Genomic DNA, 27,320 nt, shown 5'->3' with positions numbered 1-27,320 from the left:
CAGGAGGTAAAAGTCAAGTCACTGTAGTGTTTCTCTCCCATGTGAAAGAGGTGATTGGTGGTGGTTTAATTTGACAGTCAGTACACCTCAGGCGAGGGGAAAGATTGAAAAGGATTAGCTTCAACCACTGCAGGAATTGAACCCAAGCTGTTGGTAATGAGCCAACTAGCTGTCCAGCTGACTGAACTAAATTGACCCCAATCTTCAAAATCCAGGAATTGCTGCATTTTTCCCCAACCCCACCTCCACATTTGCAGGGTGGCACTGTGGCTCAGTGGTTAGCACAGCTGCCCGTAGTGTTAGGTGCATTAGTCAGGGGTAAATACAGGGTAGGGGAATGGGTCTGGGTGGGTTACTCTTTGGATGATGGTATGGACTTGTTGGGCTGAAGGGCCTGTTTCCACACTGGAGGGATTCTATGATTCTACCCCCAAGCGCACACCTCAGTATTAAGATGCTGTAACTCAAAGCATGGTAATGGCAGGGAACTGATCAAAGAAGGGAGTGCACACCTACAGTATCACATTAATCCCACAGAGCGAGTGAACATGCAGTTTGTATTATGTGGCGTGCAAGCCATTCAGTCAACCAGCTGTCTGGGTAATTCATTTGCAAGCTCCCTCTTGTTTTCACGAATATTGCCTCTGGTTGTATGTTAATTGAACGAACCACACAGAGAGAGAGAGAGAGAAAGAGACAGTATTTATTCTGAAAAACCCAACAACCAGCCCTAAAAATGTGCTATGGAATCACACCCCCCCCAGTTTTGGAAAAATGCTCTGCCTGTTCGGGCAGGCCAGTTTTCATTCCATCATCCATTCTCCCTTCCTCTGGCTACGTACACCAGAAATATGCTTGATGGTCTAAACTGGAGAACTGAGGTATGCAACTGTGGAATTCTCATTGAGACCAGCAAGGACATGTTTAGAATAAGGGTATTCATCTGCACAGTAAAGTCAGACTGACAGCGTTCAGTATTGTTGGCATGACAGAAACAAAAATCAGACTATCCCTCTTTCTAAATGCCCCAATTGAGTTTATACGCACTCTGCTAATTGACTACGGAATCAATTTGAACGCACAGTTCCACCCTGCCAACCCATTCCAACATTCACCATCCTAGGGTGACAGTGCCCTATAAATTAACAGCAGTGTGTAGGGAAGGAAGATTGACATTTACTTAGGACCCTTGGCACACAATCCAAAGGCACTGTGCTGTAAAAGCAACTCTGTCAACATGACCCGATGGACTGAATGCCACATTGGCATCAGTTGCTGGAAGACCATTGACCTGGGTGGGATCAGATGGAGGTAGAAATACTCAGGGTGTGGTCAATCGATGGTCCAGATTCCGCCATGGACTGTCCCCAAAGCTATAAATATGAATAGAGAAAGAAGCTGGATGTACAGATCAAACAGAGGGCAGTGTATTGGTCACAAGAAATTTTCCATCCAATGATGAACATGTCAGCAGCAGAGTGTTTCAGTTGTACCATATTTCTGTGTGCAGAATAGATTCTCTAAATAATAACTATTCTGACAAAAAGTTAAAGAATTTGAGAGTTCCACCCATTTCACACTTGAGTAAGATTACACACTGAAAGCTTTGGTCACGCCTTGGAAAATAGACAGAATAAACCATTTTATTAGCACACATGCGGTGTCCTCTGAAATACTCTTATTGTTAACGTGAGTGAAGAAAGGACAGATAAAACTGGACACTGAAAATAAAATAAAGTTATGGGATAAAGAAAAAGATAATTTTGCATTTTGACAGTTCAGAGTCATAGAGATGTCCAGGTTGAATAGGCTGGGGCTGTTTTCCCTGGAGTGTCAGAGGCTGAGGGAGTGACTTTATAGAGGTTTACAAAATCATGAGGGGCATGGATAGGGTGAATAGACAAGGTCTTTTCCCTGGGGTGGGGGAGTCCAGAATGAGAGGCCATAGGTTTAGGGTGAGAGGGGAAAGTTATAAAAGGGATCTAAGGGGTTAATTTTTCACGCAGAGGATGGTGTGTGTACGGAATGAGCTTCCAGAGGATGTGGTGGAGGCTGGTACAATTACAGCATTTAAAAGGCATCTGGATGGATATATGAATAGGAAGGGTTTAGAGGGATATGGGTCAAGTGCTGGCAAGTGGGACTAGATTAGTTTAGGATATCTGATTGGCATAGACAAGTTGGACCAAAGGGTTTGTTTCCGTGCTGTACATCTCTATGACTGTAGAGAAAGTGTAGAGGAGATTTACCAGAATGTTGCCTGGGCTGGATGAAAGATTGGAAAGTCTGAGGTAGTCTTCCCTGAAGCAGCAGAGTTTGAGACAGGATCTGGTCGAGGTGTGTAGAGGAAGGCGCTAGGAAAGCACTTTTTCCATTAGTAGAGGAATCAATAACCAGGAGGCACTGATTTAATGAAAGAGTTAGTATGCTGAGGTAAGGTAAGAAGAATTTCTTTGCACTCAGAGGGTGGTGTCATTCTGGAAATCATTGTCTCAAAGTGGATGATTAGATTAGAATCCCTAAAATATGGAAACAGGCCCTTCAGCCCAGCAACTCCACACCGACCCTCCGAAGAGTAACCCACCCAGACCCATTTCCCTCTGACTAATGCACCTAACACTATGGGCAATTTAGCACGGCCAATTCACCTGAATTGCACATCTTTGGACTGTGGGAGGAAACCGGAGCACCCAGAGGAAACCCACGCAGACACGGGGAGCAGTGCTAACCACTGAGCCACCATGCTGCCCATTGATGTTGAGTCAGAAAGTGTCATAAAATTTCAATGGTATTTAGGTATGCACTTGCAATGCTTTAGCCTCCAGCCTTTCAATAGCTGGAAATTGGGGTAAGTACAGTCAGCTCTTTGTTGACTAGTATGATGGGCAGCACGGTGGCACAGTGGTTAGCACTGCTGCCTCACAGCGCCAGGGACCCGGGTTCAATTCCCGACTCAGGCAACTGACTGTGTGGAGTTTGCATGTTCTCCCCGTGTCTGCGTGGGTTTCCTCCGGGTGCTCCGGTTTCCTCCCACAGTCCAAAGATGTGCAGGTCAGGTGAATTGGCCATGCTAAATTGCCCGTAGTGTTAGGTAAAGGGGTAAATGTAGGGGAATGGGTGGGTTGCGCTTCGGCGGGTCGGTGTGGACTTGTTGGCCCGAAGGGCCTGTTTCCACACTGCAAGTAATCTAATCTAATCTAATCTACTACAGGAAACGACTTCTGCTGTAAATGTCTGAGTCTACAGTCCTATGTCTACACCCAATCTCTACACCTGCCTAGGATGGACAGGGTATCGCAATCAGCTGACAGGCAGGATAGGGCATCAAAAGAATTCAGAAGAAATGATCTAGTGTACAGTTTGGTACCAGCACTGGAGGGGCTGCAGAGGAGGTTCACCAGGTTGATTCTGTCCTTGGGAAAGGGTTAGCTTATGAGGAGAGACTGAGTAAACTGGGACTATACTCATTGGAATTTAAAGGAATAAGGAGGGATCTTATAGAAACATATAAAATTATGAAGGGAATGGATGAGATAGAAGCAGGAAGTTCTTTTCCACTGGCCGGTGAAACTAAAACCAAGGGGCATAGCCTCAAAATAAGGAGGAGCAGATTCACAATTGAGTTCAGGAGGAACTTCTTCACCCAAAGGGTTGAAAATCTGTGGAATTCCCCGTCCAGTGAAGCATTTGAGGCTACCTCATTGAATGTTTTTAAGGCAAAGATAGATTTGTGAACAGTAAAGGAACTAAGGGTTATGGTGAACGGGCAGGTAAGTGGAGCTGAGTCCATGAAAAGATCAGCCATGATCTTACTGAATGACGGAGCAGGCTCAAGGGGCCAAATGGCCTACTCCTGCTCTAGTTCTTAGTTCACTTCAAAATCATGTGTGGATCACCTCTCTCTTTCTTTGGTGTGTCTGTGTGTCTGTCTGTGAGAGGGAGTGTGTGTGTGTGTGTGTGTGTGTGTATCTGTGAAAGTGTGTATCTGTGAGAATGTGTGTCTTCCTCTGTGTGTGTCTGTCTGTGAGAGGGAGAGTGTGTCTCAGAGAATGTATGTGTGCGTGTGTGTGTGTGTGTGTATATATATAAGAGATTGTGTGTGAGTGTGTGTGTAAGTATGTGAGAGAGTGTGTGAGTTGTTTGTGAGAGTGTGAGCATGTGTGAGAGTGTGCAATGTGTCTGCCTGTGTGTGGGTAAAAGTGTGAGTGTGTGTGTGAGCATGTGTCTACCTGTGTGTGTGAGAGTGAGCGTGTATGTAAGCGCGTGTGAGTGAGGAAGTATGAGAGAGTGTGTGCGTGAGTGTGTGCGTGAGTGTGTGCGTGTGTGAGAGAGAGAGAGAGAGAGAGAGAGAGAGAGAGAGAGAGAGAGAGAGAGAGAGAGAGAGTTTGATGGCACTGGGGCTAAGTGGGGGGATGTGCGACAGCACAAAGGGAGTTAAATGAATGCAAACAGATTATTGGTGTTCCCTCGGGATACATAACTGCCTTTGCAACATGGTGAATGCCAATCATAGCCAGAAGAAGCAGAAAATCAACATGAATATTTCTTTAATAGATTGAAGATGATGATAAAATCTTATAGCACACAGAGGCCATTCAGCCCATCATTCTCCATTAAGAGAACTATCCAATTAGTCTCTCTCCCCTCGCCTTATCTTTACCCAGAGCTTCCCCAATTTCTTTAAGAATCTTAGAATCCCTACAGTGGGGAAGCAGCCATTTAGCTTATCAAAGCCACACCGATCCACTGAACAGCATCCCACCAAGACCCACCCTGTCCCTATAACCATGCATTTCCCATGGATATCCCACCCCCATCCCTGAACACAATGGGTAATTTAGCATGGCCAATCGACCTAACCTGCCCATCTTTGGACTGTGGCAGGAAACCCACACAGAATATGTACATTCCACAAGACAGCGCCCTGAGGCTGGAATCGAACCTGGGATCTGACTCTGTGAGGCAGCAGGACTAACCACTGAGCTACCAGGACCTTTTCATAGTCATTGAGGTCGACAGCACAGAAAAAAGCCCATTGACATATTTGCTGTGATACCTCTTTTGAAAGCAAGTGCTCAAATGCATTTTTGCTCTTGCAGATGGCATGGTGGCTCAGTCTTTTCACTGCTGCCTCACAGTGCCAGGGACGGGAGTTCAATTCTACCCTCGGGTGACTGTCTGTGTGGAGTTTGCACATTCTCCCAGTGTCTGTGTGGGTTTCTTCCCACAGTCCAAAGCTGTGCAGGATAGGTGGAGGGGCAATGCTAAATTTCCCGATAGAGTCCAAAGATGAGTCAGCTAGGTGGGTTAGCCAAACAGTATTACAGGGGATGCTCTTCGGATGGGCTGAATGGCTTGCTTCCGCACTGTAGGGATTCTACTAAACAAGTACTGATTGCTGTGTCTAAAACATATTTGAGAACAGGTGGGCTGGGTCAAATTGAACACGGGATTAAGAATGGGGTTTCTCTTCCTGAAACAGATTTTTGATGGCAGGTTACTGAAATGCTCACTGCTGTGCCTCTGCTGACACACCAAATGAAACAGCTTTGCTTCACATTTTGCCCGCAGTCTCTAATGTTGTTAACCGATGAGGCGTGATGTACAAGTGTGCAGTGGGCTGCCCATAAAAAAAAAGTCTGCCTTTCTCAAATTGTGCCACGGACAGCATTTGTCACTCTGACAGTGCAGCGATGTGTTCCGATCAATCTTCCACTGTATTACCCTCCCACTCCCTCCTGCTCACACCGTGATGCATTGTACACCGGAGTCAAACATGGAAGCTGCCTTCCTGTTAGTGAAATAAGAAGGTACTTCTTCAGAAGAAGAATGGAACGTGCTCCCACTTCTGAAAGGTTTGGGGAGAGTGGCTTTTGGGAAGATGCTGCCTTTATCAACACAAGGGTAGCACAACTCCAAGTTAAGATATTTGGCAAAACAGCTGAAAGAGAGAGCAGGAGAATTTTTGTTTTCGAACTCAGCAAGTTATTGCACCTTGGAATGCAGTGCCTGTAAATAAATTCGGTAGTACCTTTTAAAAATCAATTGCATGTTCAGTTAAAAAAAGGCAAGGCTACAGGGAGATAAAGCAAAAGTTGGACATTTCAAGGAGCCAGCCTACACCTTGATGGGCCAAATGGCCTCCTTCTGTGTTGTATTATTCTATATTGGTTGTATCGTCCCTTCCTTTCAGATTCTACAGTTTCATTACTTGCCTCTGGGTTGTGCTGGCATGGCCACATTGGGCTGAATGGCCTCCTGTACTGTAGACTTTCCCTTTTTCCAAATGAAAATTAATGGTCGAGATAAGCCTTGCTGGGGTGCAGTCACCAAATGAGGTCAGCGGAACCTTGAAAAAACTGTCATAGTTAACTCAAAACATCATGATGATGCATACCCAGTGCTGCTAGAAGATTCTGTGATAGGCTGAATGGCCTCCTGAGCTGAAAGATTCTAGGAAATGCTCCCTATTGTTTTTTTTAAATGCTTCAATTAAGTGATAAACCCAGAATGAATATTGCAGGCTAATCCAGTGCTGATTATTTTGAAGTAGCTGTTACTGATGTCTGGGGCGTATCCAGGATAATATGGTCAGTAGTTACCCTAACTGCAACCAACAGTATGAAAAACATAGCTGCTTGCCTGCATTTTGCAAGCTCCTTGCTACTGAGAGGGTGGAGAGCATCAAGTTCCTTGGAGTGACAATAACCGACAATCTGTCCTGGACGTCACACATAGATGGGCCAGTAAAGAAGGCACAACAACATCTCTACTTCCTCAGGTGACTCAGGAAGTTCAGCACGTCCATCAGGACCCGCACCAACTTCTACCGATGCACCACAGAGAGCACACTGTCCAGGTGCATAATGGCCTGCTACGGCAACTGCTCTGCCCAGGACCATACGAAACTACAGAAGGTGGTGGGCACAGTCCAGACCATCACAGAAGCCAACCTCCCATCATGGACTCCAGTTACACAGCTCGCTGCCACAGAAAGGCTGCCAACGGCATCAAAGACCCACCACACACTGGTCATATCTCCTACAACCTCTTCCATCAGGCAGAAGATAATAGAAGCCTGAACACACACACTAACAGGGTTCAGGAACAGCTTTTCTCCCCAGCTGTTATTAGGCTGATGAATGGACTCTCCAGCCTCAAACAATGCTGATCTTTCTAACGTTGATCTCTCTTGTACACCCTGTGCAATGTTACTTGTATGCCTCAGTCTAAATCTTTTGATCTGTACATCTTTGCTTAATATGATTTGCCTGTACTGCTCATAAACAAAGCTTTTCACTGTACTTTGGTGCACGTGACAATAGATCAATTAAGTTCTGGTGTTAGATTACCATTGAACTCTCTCCAATAACATCATGTCACTTTTGAAGGAGGCGGGTAAACCAGTTCTGGGCACAGTACCTTCCACGAGGAGGTGGGGAACATCACCGATTAGCATTTTAAAATTCTCATCCTCCTATTGGAATCATCTCCTAAGGTATCATCCTGCAGCGTCCCTAATCTCCTCTGGATGTGCAATGTTGCACACCTGGCCTCCACCAGTACCTGACCAGCCTAAACTCACATTGTTCTCCTCATTGTTGGTGCTTGTTAAAACACACACACCTTTGTCCTAGTGTACGGTCTGCCTTTCTATCGAGTTGTGTTTGAGAATGGCCCTGATAAGGACTTTAGCTTTGTTAAGGGTGCTCAGTAAATACAAGTTATCGTTCCCATTCCTTCTTGGTTTGTGGGAGAGACAGGATCGTATTCCAGAGCAGAATGGTAGAAAGTTTGGCCTAAGTACTTCCTGTGGGATAATGGCCACTGCTGAACATCCCACTCTTCACAAGCTGGAGGTTACAGCTGACCAGAACTGGACTTATCTCCCCCAAATTGGCATGGCAAGAGCAAGGCAGAGACCGGCAATCAGACAGCAAGTAACTCACTTCCTGACCTCCTCCACCCCCTGACCCCCCACAATACCTGTTCCATCATCGACAAGTTAGGGGTGTGAGGGAATACTGCCCACTGGCCTAGATGGGTGCAGCTCCAGCAACAAGCTTGACACTATCCAGGACAAAGCAACCCACTTGACTGGCATCACACCTGTTCCCTCCAATACTGATGCCAAGAAGCAACGTGTCTGCGTATGAATGTCATACAAGTCTACCTGCTCAAAACACTCTTTTAGAGATCTTGAGCAGATCAGCTCCCTCAGTTTTGGTTAAACCAAAGAGCCCTGGAACCTGCTGGTTAAACCTCACCTTTCTCCTCTGTTCTGGTGTCACCCGTGTAAACTTCTTTTCCATCTTCCCCAGTGTCGAGATCATTTTCATAAGCCGAAGCCCAGACAGACACAGAAATTCCAAGCATGGTCTAAGATTTAACATAGTCTCCAATTTAGTTTTCCAACTCAATTCCTTGATGGATGAATGCAGGTTTGACATTTTTAACTGGTCTGCAGCAACAATCTCATTATCTCATTCACTGATTCTATCCCATCCAACCCTGTCTTCATGAGATGGATAAATTCCTTCAGCATGTCAAAAAAAAAATTTGTTAAACATCCTCTTACCACGGCTTTTATTGCCTTCGCTAACCATCGTCGTCTTGCCAAATCTCTCACATTTTTTAAAACAGTCTACTCATTTTCAGTTTGAGAGTTTCCAGCTGTTGCCTTGCTGCTATTGTGTTTTATTACCATCTCTGTTAGCTGTGATTAGACTTGGCACTGCCTCCTCTCTCACAGGCATACACTCTTACTGCTTTACAGATCAACCCTGCAGCAGCTTCAGCACAGTCTGATCTTTCATCATCACCTTTTCAGTGCACGCAGACTTTTAGTCTTTCATGGGGCAGATAAAACCAACATTTGTAACCCATACTTAAATTTCCATATAAATGACTTAACTGACTAAGCTATTTCAAAAAGCAGTAAATAGTCAATCACATTGCCATGGGTTTGCATGTAAGCCAGACCAGTTAAGGACAGCAGATATCTTTCAAGGAATAAGAATCCCTTGAGTGTGGAAGCAGGCTATTCGGCCCAACACCAACCCTCCAAAGAGCATCCCACCTAGAGCCACTCCCTAATCCTACAAACTTGTATTACCCATGGCTAAGCCACCTAGCCTGCACATCTCTGGACTCTACAGGGCAACTTGGCCTGGCCAATCCACCGAACCTACACATCTTTGGACTGTAGGAGGAAACACACGCAGACACGGGGAGAATACGTAAACTCCACAGATAGGCACCTGAGGGTGAAACCGAACCCGGGTCCCTGGCGCTGTGAGGCAGCAGTGCTAACCACTGAGCCACTGTTCCATCCTCACCCTTAAGAATAGATGATGTTAGTTAGCGTGACCACCATTAGTGACACTACCTTCCCAGAATCGTCAACTTGACTTAAGATGTATCAAGTGCTGCGTGGGGATTTGAATCCATGACCCCAGAGCTCAGGACTCTGGATCAGTAATCCAGTGAGTTCACATCATCTTCCACAAAAGGTGTGGGGAGAGGGGAAGATCCACCTTTGGAATGTAAGGGATCGGTCAGGTTACTTCCAATTGGGTAAAACAGGAGACGACTGAAAGCTTTGCTGGTCCAGCAACACAGAGCATTAAACGATCATGAACAGATACATGAATGGCTAACAGGAGCCTGGCTTTTATATATCGAGAGAGTTACAATGCAAGGAGGTGGGAGTCAGACCAAGATCAGCGCAGACACAGAACTGTGCACGGTTAGGAGCACTGCACCTTGGGAACAATACACTGGCCTTGGATGATGGGTAGCATGCGCACTAACAGATTCAAGAACAGCTTCCTCCCTGCTGTTAACAGACTGCCTTAATGGACCTCTCAAATTTTAAATGTAACACTGATCTCACACTTGGTGCACCTTCTCTGCAGCCACAGCATTGTATTCCTTGCTCTGTTTTATTTCCATTGCAAGGTACATCAGAGTATGATCTGCTTGCATTGCATAGAAAACAAAACGTTTCACTGTATCTAGAGTCATACAGCACACCCAGCTTAATAACATCCTTCCTACAATAAAGGTGACCAGAACTGGACACACTACTCCAGAGGCCTCACTAACATCCTGCACATGTGACAATAATAAATCAAACCAAACCAAAAACATGTCTTGGGTTAACTAGATTGCACAGATTAAATTATGAGCAGTAATCACAAAGTATTTAGATAGTTGAAGGATTATTTGATTGAAAATTTCAACATATTAAAAGGGGCTCAGAAAAGGTTGGTAAAGAGAAGCTATTCCCATTAGTGAGGGACTGTTGGCAATTGGGTACAATTTACAACCTGCCCTTCGACAGCACGATTGGGAAACATTTCTACACAAAGGGTGGGGGAAATTTGAAGTTCCTTCCCACCAATGGTGACTGTTCATTTTCAAACCCAGATTGTCAACAAATGCAGCTAGCCACTGGGGATGTGGAGCAATGCTGTGTGCAGCGGACTTGGTCCCAGATCAGCTACATTCCCTTTAGTCATAGTTCAAAGGGCTGCATGGCCTATATCCTGACCCAGCATTCATCTGATTTTCTATCTTGCTGATCAGTTTATCCTGATTATCAAATATTCATTTATCTAGAGTGTCTTCCTACTTTCAACACTCGAAAGCACTTCAAAAGAAGGTGAAGTCACTGTTGTAATGGAGGTAACTCAGAAACACCCAGTTTTGTTTGCGACAGACACATAGATTAGATTTAAAATTTGATTACAGTGTGAAACCAGTTCGGCCCAACAAGTCCACACCTGTTTTGCTGGAGTCTCAGCTCCCACCAAAGATCACAGTAGGTCCACATCAATTTCTCTAGCCTGCGTAACATCAACTAACCAAGCTAAACGTCAAAACCCACCATCAATTGGAGTCTCGAATTTTCTCATTGTGTTTAAGCCCACTGAGGTAGCCATATCCAGAAGATTCCCTGAAGACATTTACTCCCTTGCTTCTCAGGGAGGGACGGCACTGTGGCTCAGTGGTTAGCACTGCTGCCTCACAGCACCAGGGACCCAGGTTCGAGTCCAGCCTTGGGCAACTGTGTGTAGAGTTTGCACAATTCTCCCAGTGTCTGCGTGGGTTTCCTCATCCAGGTCAGGTGAATTAGCCACGCTAAATTGCCCATAGTGTTAGGTACATTAGTTAGAGGTAGGGAAATGGATCAAGGTGGGTTACCCTTCACAGGGTCAGTATGGACGTGTTGGGCCAAAGGGCCTGTTTCCTGGAGGGAATGGAATCTAATCTAAATATGTGACAACTCTTTGCTGACACAGATCAGAGCACCACCATGTGGCTATGATCTGAAACACCAGCCTTGATATCTTGCAGCAAACACTTGTTAGAGCAACATCCAGTGACGACTTATGGAAGTGCAGAGTCCGAAATTCTTAAATAGGAACAGGACAATCAAATACACAGCACACGAAGCCATTCAGACCATATGCCTGCACTACCTCTTGCAAAGAGCTATCCAATTCACCTCAAACCCTTGCTCTTTCACCCTCGGCCTGCCATTTTCTTTTTAAGCACTTATCCTGTTCCCCTGCGGTAAGTCGCAGCCGAGCCCACGTTCAGGAATGGCCTCCTCACGTCCCGTCCATGGGATGCACTGCAGCAACGGAAATGCTTGATAACGTCTTCCAATCTAGAAGGACAAGGGCAACAGGTACATGGGAACACCACCACCTCCACCTCGGAGCTGCTCTTGATCCTGACTTGGAAGAATATCGCTGTTCCTTCACAGTGACTGGGTCAAAATCCTGGAACTCCCGCCAAGAGCATTTTGGGTCAACCTACATCCCAAAGTCTGCAGCGGTTCAAGAAGGCAGCTTCTCCAAGGCAACTAGGGACAGTGAGTAAGCAGTGGCCCAGCCAGAGATATTTACATCCTGTGAACAGATTAATAATTTTCCTCACCCCGCTGCTTTTTTCATCACTTCAGATGTGTTCCTTCTGGTTACAAACCATTCAAGCACCAGAAAGCATTTTGCATTTACTCAAACCAACCATTTTGAGCACCTTCATCAAATGTCCTCTTCATATCCTCTGATTTTAAGGGAAGTGCGACCAGGGCAATAGTTCTGAGTTACAGAGAGTCAGACTGGACTCCAAATGTTAGCTGTTTCACTGTCTCCAGATGTTGTTGGAGCTGCTGAGTTTCTCCAGCACTCTATGTCAGATTGTCAATAATTTGATTTTATTTAAACTTTTACAATGGAGACCTTTGTTTGGATCAGGAGTTTAGGTATGCTCTTTACCCCTGGATGAAGCTTTCCAATAGTTCAGATTGTGAAAACCTACGCGCTCTGACGAAAGCGTTAACTCTTTACGATTTGAGTCATCAGAAAGCTCAAAGGAGTACTCCAGTCAGAAACCGAGTCAAACCCACGACCAATCTGAGAAACAGTAACATCTAGTTAAGGACCTGAATTGCTCTCAATAAAAACTGAAAGAACTGCAGATGGTGTAAATCAGAAACAAAAACAGAAATTGCTGGAAAAGCTCAGCAGGTCTGGCAGCACGTGGAGAGAAATCAGAGTTAATGTTTCAGGTCCAGTGACACTCTCTCAGTTTGGAGCTTTCCCAGCAATTCCTATTTTTGTCCCAGAGTTGGTCTCGACGCTTTAGAGGGGGCACCATAATGCTTTACTTCCGCCCTGCAACTCCATTTTGATTTAGTCCTTTCCCGTGGTTAGTGTAAATGTTAACCAAAAAGGTTAAAAACAAACAGAAGTGTGAGACATCCTGTTTGCTCTGAGTTGGTTCTGAGGGTGCTTGAGCAGTTGCGAAGGACACAAACTTGGTAATGGGCTAGCAGCCTCTGTGGCGTTATTTCAGTGATGAGGAAAAAAAGGGAGAAATTAAATCTCTATATTCACTCTATAGCAATCACATCTTTCTAATAATGTGGGGGTCTTATTGTTTACTCTGTGACACAAGGCTGTGCAGGAAACACCGTTAGTCATCAGGTTGCGCTGTCAGCCAGAAACTCTCCCACTCGAATGAGATTGCAGACATGATGGGCTGAAAAAGCCTTCTTTGTTCACAGAACTCTTATGGTACAAACATGACCTTAACCATAAATAAAATCTACAAGGAAAAATTGATCTGTATTGGTATTTGCCTGAAATAGGGTGCTAAAATTAAAACCAGGTTTGGCACAGGTCATCACTCAAAATGGACAGCCTTGGGGCAATGAACATGAAGATGTACAGTCATTTCAGTTACTAACAGCTCTGGTACAGGGACATGCTGAAACATTTTTGCACCTTGCAACCATCAGAACAAGTGCAAGCAGGATTAGGTGCAGTGACCATTTGAAAATTGGCATTCTTGCACGTGTCCTGATGAGTGCCAGGGCTAAAACTTCAAACAACACAAGACTGGAGGATTTATCTGGATGGGGAAGGTAAGGCTTCCCCCAGTTGTAATGATTGTACGCAGCTGAAAACTTACAATGCACGACACCAGCTAACCCTAATACATATATTTCCATTAGCACAATGTGTATCAAGTCTCTGAAAGTATTTCAAAGTTGTTCTTGTGGAGACCCATAGGCAACCGCTCTGCTCCCAAACGAGTATGGCTAAGTCCATCAAAACCCAGGGAAAGGTTGATCCCACACTCAGGACGCTCTCAGTGACTTAAGCAACACTGCTGTTTGGTCTGTCAGTGCTGTTGGTAGCGGTCACCATGGAGAGAAGCTGTCTCCTGCCCTCAAACAATAAAACACTTGCTGCCATGGCAGAGTTAAGGCTGTCCACAGCAGGAACCATGGGGATATACAAACGCTGACCTCCCGTCTTCTCAGCCAACAATAGGGCTTCAAGGCTGAGTCCGTGGGTCTCTCCTCCAATCACAATTGCAGTCTGCTCCTGAGCCCAGGGCTGGGAGTAACACCAAGCGCCCACTTTAGGGAGCGGCAGCAGAAACTCTCCCTCCTCATCCTCGCTGTCACTCTCCTGGTATTCTACCTGTCTCCAGCTCCGGTCACCAGTTGCACCCAGTTCTGGGGGAGTCACTGAGTGGTCAGTACCTCCGTGAGAAGGGTCAGCAACAAGTACCCTAGTGCTGCTGCTCAGGTAGTTCGGGATGACTTCCCACTCCAAATTAGAAATGATCGGGATGCGGAAATGCGCACCCATGCCAGCCCGGAGCACTTTGGGTTCCCAAACATCCACACAGCCTGCAGGGAAAAGCAACAAGACACGCACTGAGAGTCGCTAAGGACGTTTTCCAACGCATCAGAGAGCACAGAAGCGATTGACAAAGACTGTTGCAGCAATGAGATATTTCAGCTGGGGGGGACAGATTGAAGAGGCTGAGAACAGTTCTCTCGGGAGGGAAGACTCAGTCAAGGTCTTCAACCACAGAAGCGGGCTGAACAGGGAGAGGCTGTCCCTGCTCATAAAGGAAAACCAGAATGGGACTGCATAGACTGAAAGTGACATGTAACAAAACAAGAGCCATGTGTGAAAAAAACAACCTCTCACCTGGTGAAGAGTTAGGGAACCAAATGCACTGCCTGGAAACATGGAGGAGGTGTGCTCAATGGAGGCATTCAAGAGGGGCAACGGATGGTTATTTGGGGAGAAATGGTGTGCAGGGGAAATGGGGAACAGGCAAAGGAATGGCATCAGGTAATACAGCAAGTGCAGACATGATGGCCCTGCGTTTGAGATCATTCAACATCTCAATTAGATGTTGCAGAAGAGGTTGGAGTGTTGCACCAGACCTCAATGGAGCAGAAAGCTCACTGTACACGACATGGGGATGGGGATGGGGGTGGGAGTGCTGCAGCAGGCAGCTAGGTGACTGGATAGCACGGAGGAGGGGGCTGGTGTCGGGTCTGGATCAACACACAGTGCAAGATCAGCAATTGCAGACGCTGCAGGTGATGGGCAAATCAATGGCTTAAATGGACTGATTCCTCACCTCAAACATGGAGCCTCTACAGTGGGGAAGCAGGCCATACAAACTATCCAAGTCCCCATCCATCCTCCAAAGAGCATCCCCTATAGATCCACACCCCCCCTACCCTGTCCCTGTAACCCCACATTTCCATGGCCAATCCACCTAGCCTGCACACCCCCGAATACTATGGGCAATTTAGCATGGCCAATTCACCTAGCCGGCAAGTCACTGAAACTGGAACACCTGAAGGAAACCCACACAGATACTGGGAGAATGTCTGTGTGAAGTTTGCTCTGTTGCCCGAGGGTGGAATCAAACCCAGGGTCTCTGGCACTGTGAGACAGTTGCACTAACCACTGAGCCACTGTGTAGTCCCATTTAAACATGGGAAACTCTATTCTACAGCAAATTACAAGTGAAAGACAGTTAGCCAACATCTGCAGATCAGTGCCTACCTCTCTCAGAATAACCGGTCACAGAGGAACATTGTGGCACTGAAGAAATCATTACATTTCGGCTGCAGGACTGAAGAATCTCTGTTTGATATTTGACCTTGTGACCTATGATCCCTCTTGAAATTTCTGCAAGTTCTAATTCTGGCATCTGGATTCTGTCCTTCTCTTTCCTTTAGGAGGCTCTTCGGAACCTCCCTTGGTGCGGCTAAGTGTTTGGTCAGATGTCCTGTTATCTCATCGGGTAGTTCACTGGCCAGTTTAACAACAGTCCTATTAAATGCCTCAGGACATTCCACTGATTTTTTTCTTTTTTTAAAAACAAAAACCCCAGCAGAAAGTCATTGCTGCTAATGAGTTACCTCCAGTAAACAAATTCCAGCCTTTGTGTAAACTCCACACACACCTTTCTCCCTGTAGTTCCTTCCCCACAGTCCAAGATGTGCAGGTCAGGCGAATCGGCCATGCTAAATTGCCCAGTGTTCAGGGATGTGTAGGTTAGGTGCATTGATCAGGGGAAACTCAGTAATAGGGGAAAGGAATGGATCTGGGCAGGATATTCTTCAGAGGGTCAGTGTGGACTTGTTGGGCCAAGTGGCCTGTTTCCACACCCTGGGATTCTATGAAAACTCTGGCAATGACAGATCTGGAAAAAGTGTTCTTCAGCAGTAACACCTCTTGTTCTGAAGAAAATATTCGCTTTTCCAAGGCTGTCGTCTGGATGTAAATTGACAACAGCTCCCCAATAACAGCTTAGTGGGAAACAGCATCAAGTGGCAATTTCTTGCTGATCATTAGGGGAATAGCCCTAACTGCTCCAAACTATACAATTACGATACAATTCTTTCCCAGATAACTCACCCTCCACATCGAGTTTGTTAACCTGTGTCAAGATGGAAGTCAGTGTACATTATTCCATTTGAGCTCAGTACCCCTATATTACAGATCCACTTAAATGCAGAAGCAAGCTGGGGTGTCCATTCCTCATTTCACAACTAGTAGCGCCTAACAGGAAATTTTAAATTGTGTGAATGTTCAAAGGTGAGATTCTGGCCGTGATTGTTTTAGCTCATGTGTGGGGAGCAGGAGATAAAATTGCAACTGAACTCCATGCGAATTATGCTTAGGCTGGGCGGGGAAATGGAAACGGTGACAGCATGGGGTTATAACAAAGTGGAGAGAAACATAGATAATGCCAACCTTTCGTCAACAAGACCTTGCCACACCCTGCAGCCACCGCAGATCGTAATATCGTTCCCAGGTTTCCAGGATCTCGGATATTGTCACCAATGAGGAAGAGGGGTACGGTGTGCTCTTGCTGAATTGCCGGATATTTCATCTTGGAATGATCTGGTCTGACAAAAATCCCTGTCAGAAACAGCAGGAGCCAGAGGTGAAATCCCAGTTTAAAACCCATGTGGGTTCCACCTACCCATTACTCCCAGGTGACTTAAGCCATCAACAGCACACACCCCCAACCCACTGCATACCACCCACCCCATCCACTCATAACCTGACCACTCAGAAGCTGCTATCACAATTTCTCTGGCATAGAAGGGCAGGGATGCAACGCAGCTCACAACCACCCTGTCAAGTGCAACTAGGGACAGGCAATAAATGCTGGCTCAACCAGAGATACCCACATCCTACGAGTGAATAAAGTTAAGTCGGCTTTTTGTCCTATAGAGGTAATTATTTAACAAATACAGGTGTCTCCTGTTGAGTGTAAAGCGATAACTACACCAGTCTGCAGAGGGAACACTTCACTAATGTGCAGTATTCATTGTGACTCTCCACAGGAGAGTGTAAGAGGGTTTGCACTGAAATCTCGATGGGGAGGATGGTTGCACAGGGACCCTACAGTCTGCTGAACATATTTAACAAGGATCACAGTCTCTATGGCAGCTCAAAGTCTGCCATTTAGCAGATATGGTTTGCCATAAGGAAAGTTAACGGCTGAAGTGGAACACCACAATGGGGTAAAGATCCCAAGATACTGCTGGAGGAAGAGCACCAAATTATCTACTCACACCCCATCTCCAGTCAAACATCAGGAATGAAAAAAGTGGATAATTAACTTTGAAGCTTTATGGAATCTTGCTGTGCACAAACTGGCTACCATTGGTCCTCAAAGCCAAGAAAATACATTCTTTGCTGAGACGACCACGATAAGATGCACTCAACTTGCTCCCGAGACAAGGGAAGTGTCCGAAGAGAATGATTAAATAAATTGAGTCTGTATTCACTGGGGATGAGAAAGAACGAGAGGAGATTTTAAATGGAACATGCAAAACTCTCAACACACTTGACAACCTGTGTTGAGACAACATTCCTGTAGTCAGGAAACCAAACCACTGGGTCACACCACCTCCCTCCCCGAAAAAAAAAATCAGAAAGCAGTTTTGGATCAAGATGAGGAGAAATGTCTTCAAAGGGTTATGCACCTTTGGAATTCTGTAGCACAGTTTGGATCCAGAGATACTGAGCACAACCAAGAAAGAGTTTTTAGATGTGTGCGTATTAGGGGATAGAGTGGAAATTAAGGATTACAGTAACAAAGCAGCTATGATTCTACAGACAGCAGGAAAAGGTCAATCAGAGATTCCTGTTTCTTTTCTGCACCAACACACCAAGCACTCAATACCACTCTTCCTTTTGGGACATATGCGAGCAACACCACATGTGAAAGCTGCTATTTGCTACAATTTTGGCAGACTGCTGTTGCTTTATTGTTTTAGAATGTGACACTGGTTCGAGACACCCACCGGTTCCAGAACCTCGGCTGACCAAAATGGGGATCCAAAGTAGCACCTTAGGTGAAAGTGAGGCCTGCAGATACTGGGGACCAGAGTCGAAGAGTGTGGTGCTGGAAAAGCACAGCAGGTCAGGCAGTATCCGAGGAGGAGCAGGAGGAGAGTCCACGTTTCGAGCATAAGTTTTTCATCAGGATCAATAAATTCAACATGCATTGCAGCATTGAACTTTGCTTCCTCCGCCTCCACCATCAGGCCTCCCACTCACCCTCCGAGAACCCAGTCTCCAACACACTCCATCCACCTGGACACCCCGTGCTGGTCTGTTAGCCGCCCTCAATCGCGACATTTCCAACTGTCGGTGTGATACTGACCGCCTCAAATCTGTCCATCCCCCGCCACCTCGCCCACTCAAACCTCTCTACTCCCTCCGCTCCATCTCCACCAAACCAGTGGGGGGGGGGGGCAGTGGTGGTTTGACACGCTGACCTCTACACCGTTGAAGCCAGGGACCAACTCACGGACACCTCCACCTGCTGCCCCCTCGATCATGACCTCACCTCTCATCACCAAGTCATCATTTCCCAGACCATCCACAACCTCATCACTTCAGGGGATCTCCCACCAACAGCCTCCAACCTCAGTCCAGGAACCCCACACCGCCCGCTTCTACCTCCTACTCAAAATTCTCTAACTCTTCGTTTTGGCCTGCTCCTGCCCCACCTAACTTATCCCTTCAGACCTTGACACCGCCCTGTCCCCCTTGGGACAGGATCTCCCCACCTACTTTTGGGACACTACCCACACCCTCCAGCTCCCCCAGGACTTTCATTTCCCCAGTCCCCAACACCTTACCTTCACAATGGACATCCAGTCCCTGATTCCCAATGAAAAGCACATGCCCGAAATGTCAACTCTCCTGCTCCTCAGATGCTGCCTGACTGACGGTGCTTTTCCAGCAGCACACTTCAAAATAATTACGTTGGCAAACATACCTATTGCTCCCTGGGGAGTTACAAGGTCAGACCACATCTTGATCTCTTCAAACTTGACCTTTATTAACTTGACGTGTTTCAATTTCTCCAAAGGCAGCTCCCTCAGGCTCTCCACGGTGCTGAAGAAAAGAGTCTGTAGCAGCGCTCCAGCCCCTAAAGCATCGGTTATCAATCGCCGGCCCTCCACCAGGATCTTCCCATGCTGCTCACGGAACTTCTTGGACTTTGCAAGGGTCACAACTTTGCTATTGGAAGGACAGATTGATAATTACATTCTAAAAACAGAGAAAAAGGAAAAGGAACTTTCAAATCATTATGACAAAAATTGCAATCCATCAGGTTTACTGTTCACTGGTGGTTCCCTAATAAACACAATTATTGCTTAATGACAGCAATAAATCTCCATTTACTCTTCAGCAAACCCAGACTCAAGACTCGCTGGCACTCAGTAAATGGAGACTTGGGAACCAAAGGTCTCAAACAGTGGCTTCTCTCAGAGGAAGAGGGAAAGGAAATGCCAGAGCTGACAGCTTTTAGCTGAAGTCAATAAAATGTGTTGCTGGAAAAAGCACAGCCAGTCAGGTAGCACCTGAGGAGCGAGAGTCGGCATTTCAGGCTTAACCCTTCATTAGGACTGGGCCACCTTGCTCCGCAGATGCCACCTGACTGGATGTGCTTTTTCTAGCGCCACACTTTATCGACTAAACTTCTCCAGCACCTGTAGTCCTCACTTTCTGCTAGCTATTAGCCGAAGGCTACTCCACACAGATGCAGTGGTTCAGGAAGACCGTTGAGCACCAGCCGCTCAAGGGCAATCAGAGATGAGCAATGTATACGCTTTGACAGCAGGGCTCTTGTTTCATGGAATGAGAGCAGACTGTTAGAGTCAGGGTTGCTCAGGAGGCCAGAATTACAGAATCATGAAAATATGAATGTTGTGGGGCCGAAGATGATTGGGGAAGGATGAGACTATGGAAGGATGCGAGGATAAATCAGAATAATAAAACAGAGAAAAAAAAAACTGCACAGGCAGATCAGAAACAAAAACAGAAATTGCTGGACAGATCAGGAGGTCTGGCAGCATCTGTGGAGAGAAATCAGAGATCTTTGCTCAGGTCCAGTGACCCTTCATCCACAGATGCTGCCAAACGTGTTGGAGCTTTCCCAGCTGGGAGGCAGTGGTCTACTGGTATCATTGCTAGACTGTTAATCCATAGACCCGGATTCAAATCCCAACACAGTAGCTGGTGTAATGTGAACGCAGCATAGTCTGGAAGTAAGAGTCTAATGATGACCATTGTTGGAAACACCCGTCAGGATGACTTACCGCTTTAGAGAAGGAAACTGGGGTGAAAAACGTGCTGCTGGAAAAGCAAAGCAGGTCAGGCAGCATCCAAGGAGCAGGAGAATCAACATTTCAGGCATAAGCCTTTCTTCAGGAATGAGGAAGGTGTGCCAAGCAGGCTAAGATATAAAGGTAGGGAGGAGGGACTTGGGGGAGGTTAAGGTGAAGGTGATAGGCTAGAGAGGGGGTGGGAGTAGAGAGGTCAGGAAGAAGAATGCAGGTCAAGAAGGCGGTGCTGAGTCCAAGGTTGGGGGTGAGATAAGGTGAGGGGAGGGGAAATGAGGAAGGTGGAGAAATCTGCATTCATCCCTTGTTCAAGGTTTGAGAGATTTGTAGCTCGGGTGCTCGTTGTTGTGGTTCTGTTCGCCGAGCTGGGAATTTGTGTTGCAGACGTTTCGTCCCCTGTCTAGGTGACATCCTCAGTGCTTGGGAGCCTCCTGTGATCTTTCCTCCGGCATTTGTAGTGGTTTGTCTCTGCCGCTTCCGGTTGTCGTCAGTTCCAGCTGTCCACTGCAGTGGTCGGTATATTGGGTCCAGGTCCAGGTCGATGTGCTTATTTTTTGGATGGGAAAAAAAAAATCCCATGCAAGGACTGCACAAAACACTACACAGGACAAACAGGAAGACAGCTAACGATCCGCATCCATGAACATCAACTGGCCACGGAGCGACACGACCAGCTATCCTTAGTAGCCACACACACGGATGACAAGCAACATGAGTTCGACTGGGACAACACTACTATTATAGGACAAGCCAAACAGAGAACAGCCAGGGAATTCCTAGAGGCATGGCACTCATCCACAGATTCAAATCTGTAAGTACATCGACCTGGACCCAATATACCGACCACTGCAGCAGACAGCTGGAACTGGCAACCGGAAGCGGCAGATTCAAACCACTACAAATGCCGGAGGAAAGATCACAGAAACGCTTCACAGGAGGCTCCCAAGCACTGAGGATGTCACCTAGACAGGGGACGAAACGTCTGCAACACAAATTCCCAGCTCGGCGAACAGAACCACAATATTCATCCCTTGTGGTTGGAGGGTTCCTAGACAGAAGATGAAGCGCTTTTCCTCCAGGCGTCATGTTTCCAATGTCTGGCGATGGAGGAGGTCAAGGACCTACATATCCTTGGCGGAGTGGGAGGGGGAGTTAAAGTGTTTGGCCATGGGGCGGTTGGGTTGGTTGGTGCGGGTGTCCCAGAGGTGTTCCCTGAAATGTTCCGCAAGTAGACAGCCTGTCTCTCCAATGTACAGGAGGCCACATCGGGTGCAGTGGATGCAGTAATTGGTGTGTGGAGGTGCAGGTGAATTTGTGACGTATATGGAAGGATCCTTTGGGGTTTTGGAGGGAAGGTGCTGGGAGTGGAGGTTGGGTTGGTGGGGGGTGTGGACCTGACGAGGGACTCGCGGAGGGAGTGGTCTTTTTGGATCGCTGATAGGGGAAGGGAGGGAAATATATCCCTGGTGGTGGGGTCTGTTTGGAGGTGGCGGAAATGACGAAAGATGATATGATGTAAATGGAGGTTGGTGGGATGGTAGGTGAGGACCAGTGGGGTTCTGTCCTGGTGGCGATTAGAGGGGCGGGGCTCAAGGGCAGAGGGGCGGGAAGTGGAGGAGATGCAGTGGAGAGCATCGTCAACCACGTCTGAGGGGAAATTGCGGTCTTTGAAGAGGCCATGTGGGTTGTTCGGTACTGGATTTGGTCCTCCTGGGAGCAGATGCAACAGAGGCGAAGAAATTGGGAATATGGGATGGCGTTTTTACAGGGGGCAGGGTGGGAGGAGGTGTAGTCTAGGTAGCTGTGGGAGTCGGTCGGTTTATACTAAATGTCTGTGTTGAGTCGGTTGCCCGAGATAGAAATGGAGAGGTCTAGGAAGGGGAGGGAGGAGTCTGAGATGGTCCAGGTAAATGTGAGGTTGGGGTGGAAGGTGTTGGTAAAGTGGATGAACTGTTCAACCTCCTCGTGGGAGCACGAGGCAGCGCCGATACAGTCATCGATGTAGCGGAGGAAAAGGTGGGGGGGGGGGGGGTGGTGCCTGTGTAGCTGCGGAAGATGGACTGTTCCACATATCCGACGAAGAGGCAGGGCATAGCTGGGGCCCATGGGGGTGCCCATGGCTACTCCTTTGGTTTGGAGGAAGTGGGAGGATTGGAAAGAGAAGTTGTTCAGGGTGAGGACCAGTTCAGTCAGTCGAAGGAGGGTGTCAGTGGAAGGGTACTGGTTGGTACGGCGGGAAAGGAAGAAGTGGAGGGCTTTGAGTCTTTCGTGAGGGGGGATGGAGGTGTACAGGGACTGGATGTCCATGGTGAAGATAAGGCATTGGGGGCTGGGGAAGAGAAAATCATGGAGGAGGTGGAGGAGGGCGTGGGTGGTGTCCGAATGTAGGTGGGGAGTTCTTGGACTAAGGGGAACAGGACCGTGTCGTGGTAAGCAGAGATGAGTTCGATGGGACAGGAGCAGGCTGAGACAATGGGTCAGCCGGGGCAGTCAGGTTTGTGGATTTTGGGCAGGAGGTAGAAACGGGTGGTGCGGGGTTGTGGGTCTATGAAGTTGGAGGCGGTGGATGGGGTTTCCCCTAAGGTGATGAGGTTATCGATGGTCTTGGAGATAATGGTTTGGTGGTGGGAGGAGAGGTCATGGTCAAGGGAGCAGTAGGAGGAGGTGTCCGTGAGCTGGCGTTTAGCCTCAGCGGTGTAAAGGTCGGTGCGCCAAACTACCACTGCGCCTCCCTTATCTGCTGGTTTGATAGCGAGGTTGGGGTTGGAGTGGAGGGTTGCACATTCCAAGGATGAGAGGTTGGAGTGGGTGAGAGGGGTGGACAGGTTGAGACGGTCAATGTCGCGGCAGCACTTGGCTATGAAGAGATCGAGGGAGGGTAAGAGGCTATGAAAATACATCGTATCATCCATCGTCATTTCCGCCACCTCCAAACAGACCCCACCACCAAGGATATATTTCCCTCCCCTATCAGCGTTCCAGAAAGACCACTCCCTCCGTGACTCCCTCGTCAGATCCACACCCCCCCACCAACCCAACCCCCACTCCCGGCACCTCCCCCTGCAACCGCAAGAAATGCAAAACTTGCACCCACACCTCCCCGCTCACTTCCCTCCAAGGCCTCAAGGGATCCTTCCATATCCATCACAAATTCACCTGCACCTCCACACACATCATTTACTGTATCCGTTGCACCCGATGTGGTCTCCTCTATATGGGGGAGATAGGCCGCCTACTTACGGAACGTTTCAGGGAACACTTCGGGACACCCGCACCAACCAACCCAACCGCCCCGTGGCTGAACACTAACTCCCCCTCCCACTCCACCAAGGACATGCAGGTCCTTGGCCTCCTCAATCGTCAGACCATGGCAACACGACACCTGGAGGAAAAGCACTTCATCTTCTGCCTAGGAACCCTCCAACCACAAGGGATGAATGCTGATTTCTCCAGTTTCCTCATTTCCCCTCCCCCCCACCTTGTCTCAGTCCCAACCCTCAGATTCAGCACCGCCCTCTTGACCTGCAATCTTCTTCCCAACCTCTCCACCCCCACCCCCTCTCCAGCCTATCACCCTCACCTTAACCACCTTCCACCTATCACATTCCCAATGCCCCTCTCCCAAGTCCCTCCTCCCTACTTTTTATCTTAGTCTGTTTGGCACATCTTCCTGATTCCTGAAGAAGGGCTTATGCCTGAAATGTCGATTCTCCTGCTCCTTGGATGCTGCCTGACCTGCTGCGCTTTTCCAGCAACACATTTTTCGGCTCTGATCTCCAGCCCTCACTTTCTCGTAGAGAAGGAAACTGCCAGCCTAGACAGGCTGAAGGCTGGAATGGGAGGTAGAGAAGTCAACATTTCTGGTGTAACCCTAGACCTCCTGATTGCTGCCTGGCTTGCTGTGCTCTTCCAGCTTCCTGCCTGTCTACTTTGGATTCCAGCATCTTCAGTTTTTTTTGTCTCTAATCCTTACCCAGTCTGGCCTACATAGGACCCCAGACCCACAGCAACGGGGTTGACTCTTAACTGCCCTCTGGGCAACTAGGGATGGGCAATAAATGCTGGCCTAGCCCACATCCCATGAGTGAATAACAAAAAAACTATTTTTGTCGCTAATAAAAAGATGTTGGAGGGCTAGGAGCTAGTGATGGGTGAGGGGGTGGAGTGGAGGGGGGGGTGTCTTAGTACCAACAGGAGAGACCGTGAGGAAGATTAGGGGTTGAGGAGAAAGATTCGCGCAACTCAGTGCCATCCCTTACGCCAGCCGCTTGTCGCCGGGAAACGCCTTCTCGTACGAGAGTCCGTCCAGGAGAGAGGGGCCGAAGGGCCGCCCGGGCTGCTCCCTCGGGGCCGAGCCAGGCTTCTCGGTCGCCGGACGGCCGGCGGCTGCAGCCTCCTCTTTCTGGGGATAGAGCAGCTCGATGGGTCTCCTCCTGAAGAGGCGGAGCTGGCGAGAGCCCGGGACTAGGAGAGCTCCCCAGCGGGACACGCTGCTGCAACTGAGCGCCGCCATCCCAGCCAGCGGGCCACCACTGCGCCTGCGCACACATGTAGCAAACTCCCCCCCGCGTGGTCAGGTGACCGCGGCTGGTTACTTTGTGTCACATGACCCGTCCAGTCTGGCTGCTTGTCCCCAGTAGCCACTGTTCCCCTTTTGTAATTGATAAATACCTGCCACTGATCGAAGTGAAAAGAGATTAAATCTCTCTGTTTGGCATGTTTGATCACTGCACCTCACCCCCCCCGCCCTCAAATGTCACTCCAATTTTATTTGTGAAGTTTCCTTTACTTATTCTGACTTTCTTTTTGGGGAAGGAAGACTTATCACCTTGTAAAATCTCTTCAATCACAGTTAGGAATTAGTTAGCTCTGTTGAGTGGCTGGCTGGTTTGGGATGTAGAGTGATTTCCAAGTGACCTGTACTAAGATTTCAGCTCGTGAACCACTTGGGCTCTAAATGCCCACCTGGGGAAGTCCTATCTTAAATACGTCCATGCTACCTGTCTCAACTGTTCCCACTGGTAGAGTTAGACATTGCCCCATCTCTCTGGGCAAAACTTCTCCCTGTTGAATTTAAATAGACCTCACATTTTGGTATGTCCCATGAGTGGAAACATTTTAGCCTCTTCAAAGGTGGAATCTGAGCTCTTAACACCTCACTCTCCCTCTGCAGCATGACCGTTATATTAATCTAGCTGCTTCTGGGCAAACTTTGTTTCTCCGAATTGGTTGCTAATGCTGTAAACCTTGGCCTCCACCAGGCTGGCTAAATGGACCTGTATTCCTGTTGCTGAGTGTTATTTCATAACCCCTTTGACAATCTGTTTTAGTGTGAACTATAATGGGGTTAGGGATTGTAGTCCAGATATTTCCTGAGATATAACATAGCAGCTCACTCTGTTAGGAGTGCGCCTGGACCTCACAGATATTATGGTAATGTTTGTAGCAAAACCAGAGATCAAGCAGGAGACACGATATTGGTTTCCAGTTGTTGATAATATACAGTTTGTTTACTCACTCATAGGATGTGGGCTTCACTAATTCGACCAAAACCTATTGCCCATCCTTAATTGCCATCTGGAGAAGTCATGGTGAGGCCTCTTGCTAAACTGCAGGCTTTATTTTTGGAAGGGGGAGGGGTAGGTACATCTCCAACTTTGTTAGGGAGGGAATTCCAAGATTTTGACTCAGCAACAGGGAAGGAATGCCAATATGTTTCCAAGACAAAATGTTAAATGGCTTGAAGGCGGACTTGCAGCTGCTGGTGCTCCCATGAATCTACTGCCCTAGTCTTTCCAGGTAATGGTGGTTTGGGTTTGGGAAGGTGCTAGCTAAGGCGCCTTGGTGAGTGGTTGCTGTGAACTGACTTGAATTTATTGTCACGTGTACTGAGGCACAGTGAAAAAGCTTTGTCCTGCGAGCAATACAGGCAGATCACATTGTACATGGCAAACACTGCTACTACTGTACATTACATTTGGAGGGAGTAAATATTGAAGATGTTAAGATAGGGTGCTAACCAAATAGACTGCTTTGTCCTGGGTCTCTCAAACCTGTTGAGTGTTGTTGGAGCTGCACCCATTCAGATAGGCAGGGAGAAGTTCACCACCTTCCTGACAAGTACCTTGAAGATGGTGGATAAGTTTTGGGAACGTCAGGAGGTGAGTTACTCACCACAGAATTCCCAGCGTCTGATCTGCTCAAGTCTAGCATTTAGGTGGCTAGACCTATTCAGCTGTTGGGTCGATGGTAAACTCAAGATGTTGAGCTTCAGTAACATGACATTATCCTTGAAACAAACATTTCACTTGTTTTCCTCAAATAGTTTTATATGAATAATCCTCACACTAGCTGATGGCCTGATCAGGATACTCAAGTCTGGGATGACTCCCTCTCTTTCCCATCTTTAGATCTTCCTCTGGAACTTTCCATGTAACACATTCCCAAAGTGAAATAAAAACCCGAAAGAACTGCAGATGCGAAAAGTCAGAAACAAAAATAGAATTTGCTAGAAAAACTCTGCAGGTCTGGCAGCATCTGCGAGAGAAATAAGTGTTGACATTTCAGGATCAATGACCCTGTCTGTGTGAAGTTTGCACATTCTCCCCGTGTCTGCGTGGGTTTCCTCTGGGTGTTCTGGTTTCGTCCCACAGTCTAAAGATGTGCAGGTTAGATGAACTGACCATGCTAAATTGCACATAGTGTTCAGTGTGTATTAGTCAGGGGTAAATGTAGAGTAATAGGGTAGGGGAATTTTTTTTTAAAGAATCCCTGCTGTGTGGAAACAGGCCCTTCGGCCCAACAAGTCCACACTGACCCTTAG

General features: G+C 47.4%; 1 protein-coding gene across 1 annotated transcript; it reads right to left on the bottom strand.

The window, feature by feature from the left end:
• Positions 1-689: 689 nt before the first annotated feature.
• Positions 690-25,033, bottom strand: mrm3a (mitochondrial rRNA methyltransferase 3a). Its single transcript, XM_072589939.1, has 4 exons — positions 24,757-25,033; positions 19,147-19,391; positions 16,599-16,766; positions 690-14,218 (listed from the first exon to the last, which is right to left on the bottom strand). Exons 1-4 carry the CDS (start codon positions 25,008-25,010, stop codon positions 13,677-13,679), a joined length of 1,209 nt encoding a protein of 402 aa, XP_072446040.1. The 5' UTR covers positions 25,011-25,033; the 3' UTR covers positions 690-13,676.
• Between the last annotated feature and the right edge of the window lie 2,287 nt (positions 25,034-27,320).

This window comes from Chiloscyllium punctatum, chromosome 19 (assembly GCF_047496795.1).
Source record: "Chiloscyllium punctatum isolate Juve2018m chromosome 19, sChiPun1.3, whole genome shotgun sequence".
Taxonomy (NCBI): Eukaryota; Metazoa; Chordata; class Chondrichthyes; order Orectolobiformes; family Hemiscylliidae; genus Chiloscyllium; species Chiloscyllium punctatum.
Note: the sequence above shows the minus strand (reverse complement) of the source record. Positions and strands in the feature narration are given on the sequence as shown.

Coding starts and splice junctions, on each gene's coding strand:
- mrm3a (XM_072589939.1), bottom strand. CDS start 25,010: ATGGCGGCGCTCAGTTGCAGCAGCGTGTCCCGCTGGGGAGCTCTCCTA. Junction 19,392..24,756: donor CCCGGCGACAAGCGGCTGGC/GTAAGGGATGGC, acceptor TCCTTCCAATAG/CAAAGTTGTGACCCTTGCAA. Junction 14,219..16,598: donor CAAGGTCTTGTTGACGAAAG/GTTGGCATTATC, acceptor TTTTCCCTGCAG/GCTGTGTGGATGTTTGGGAA.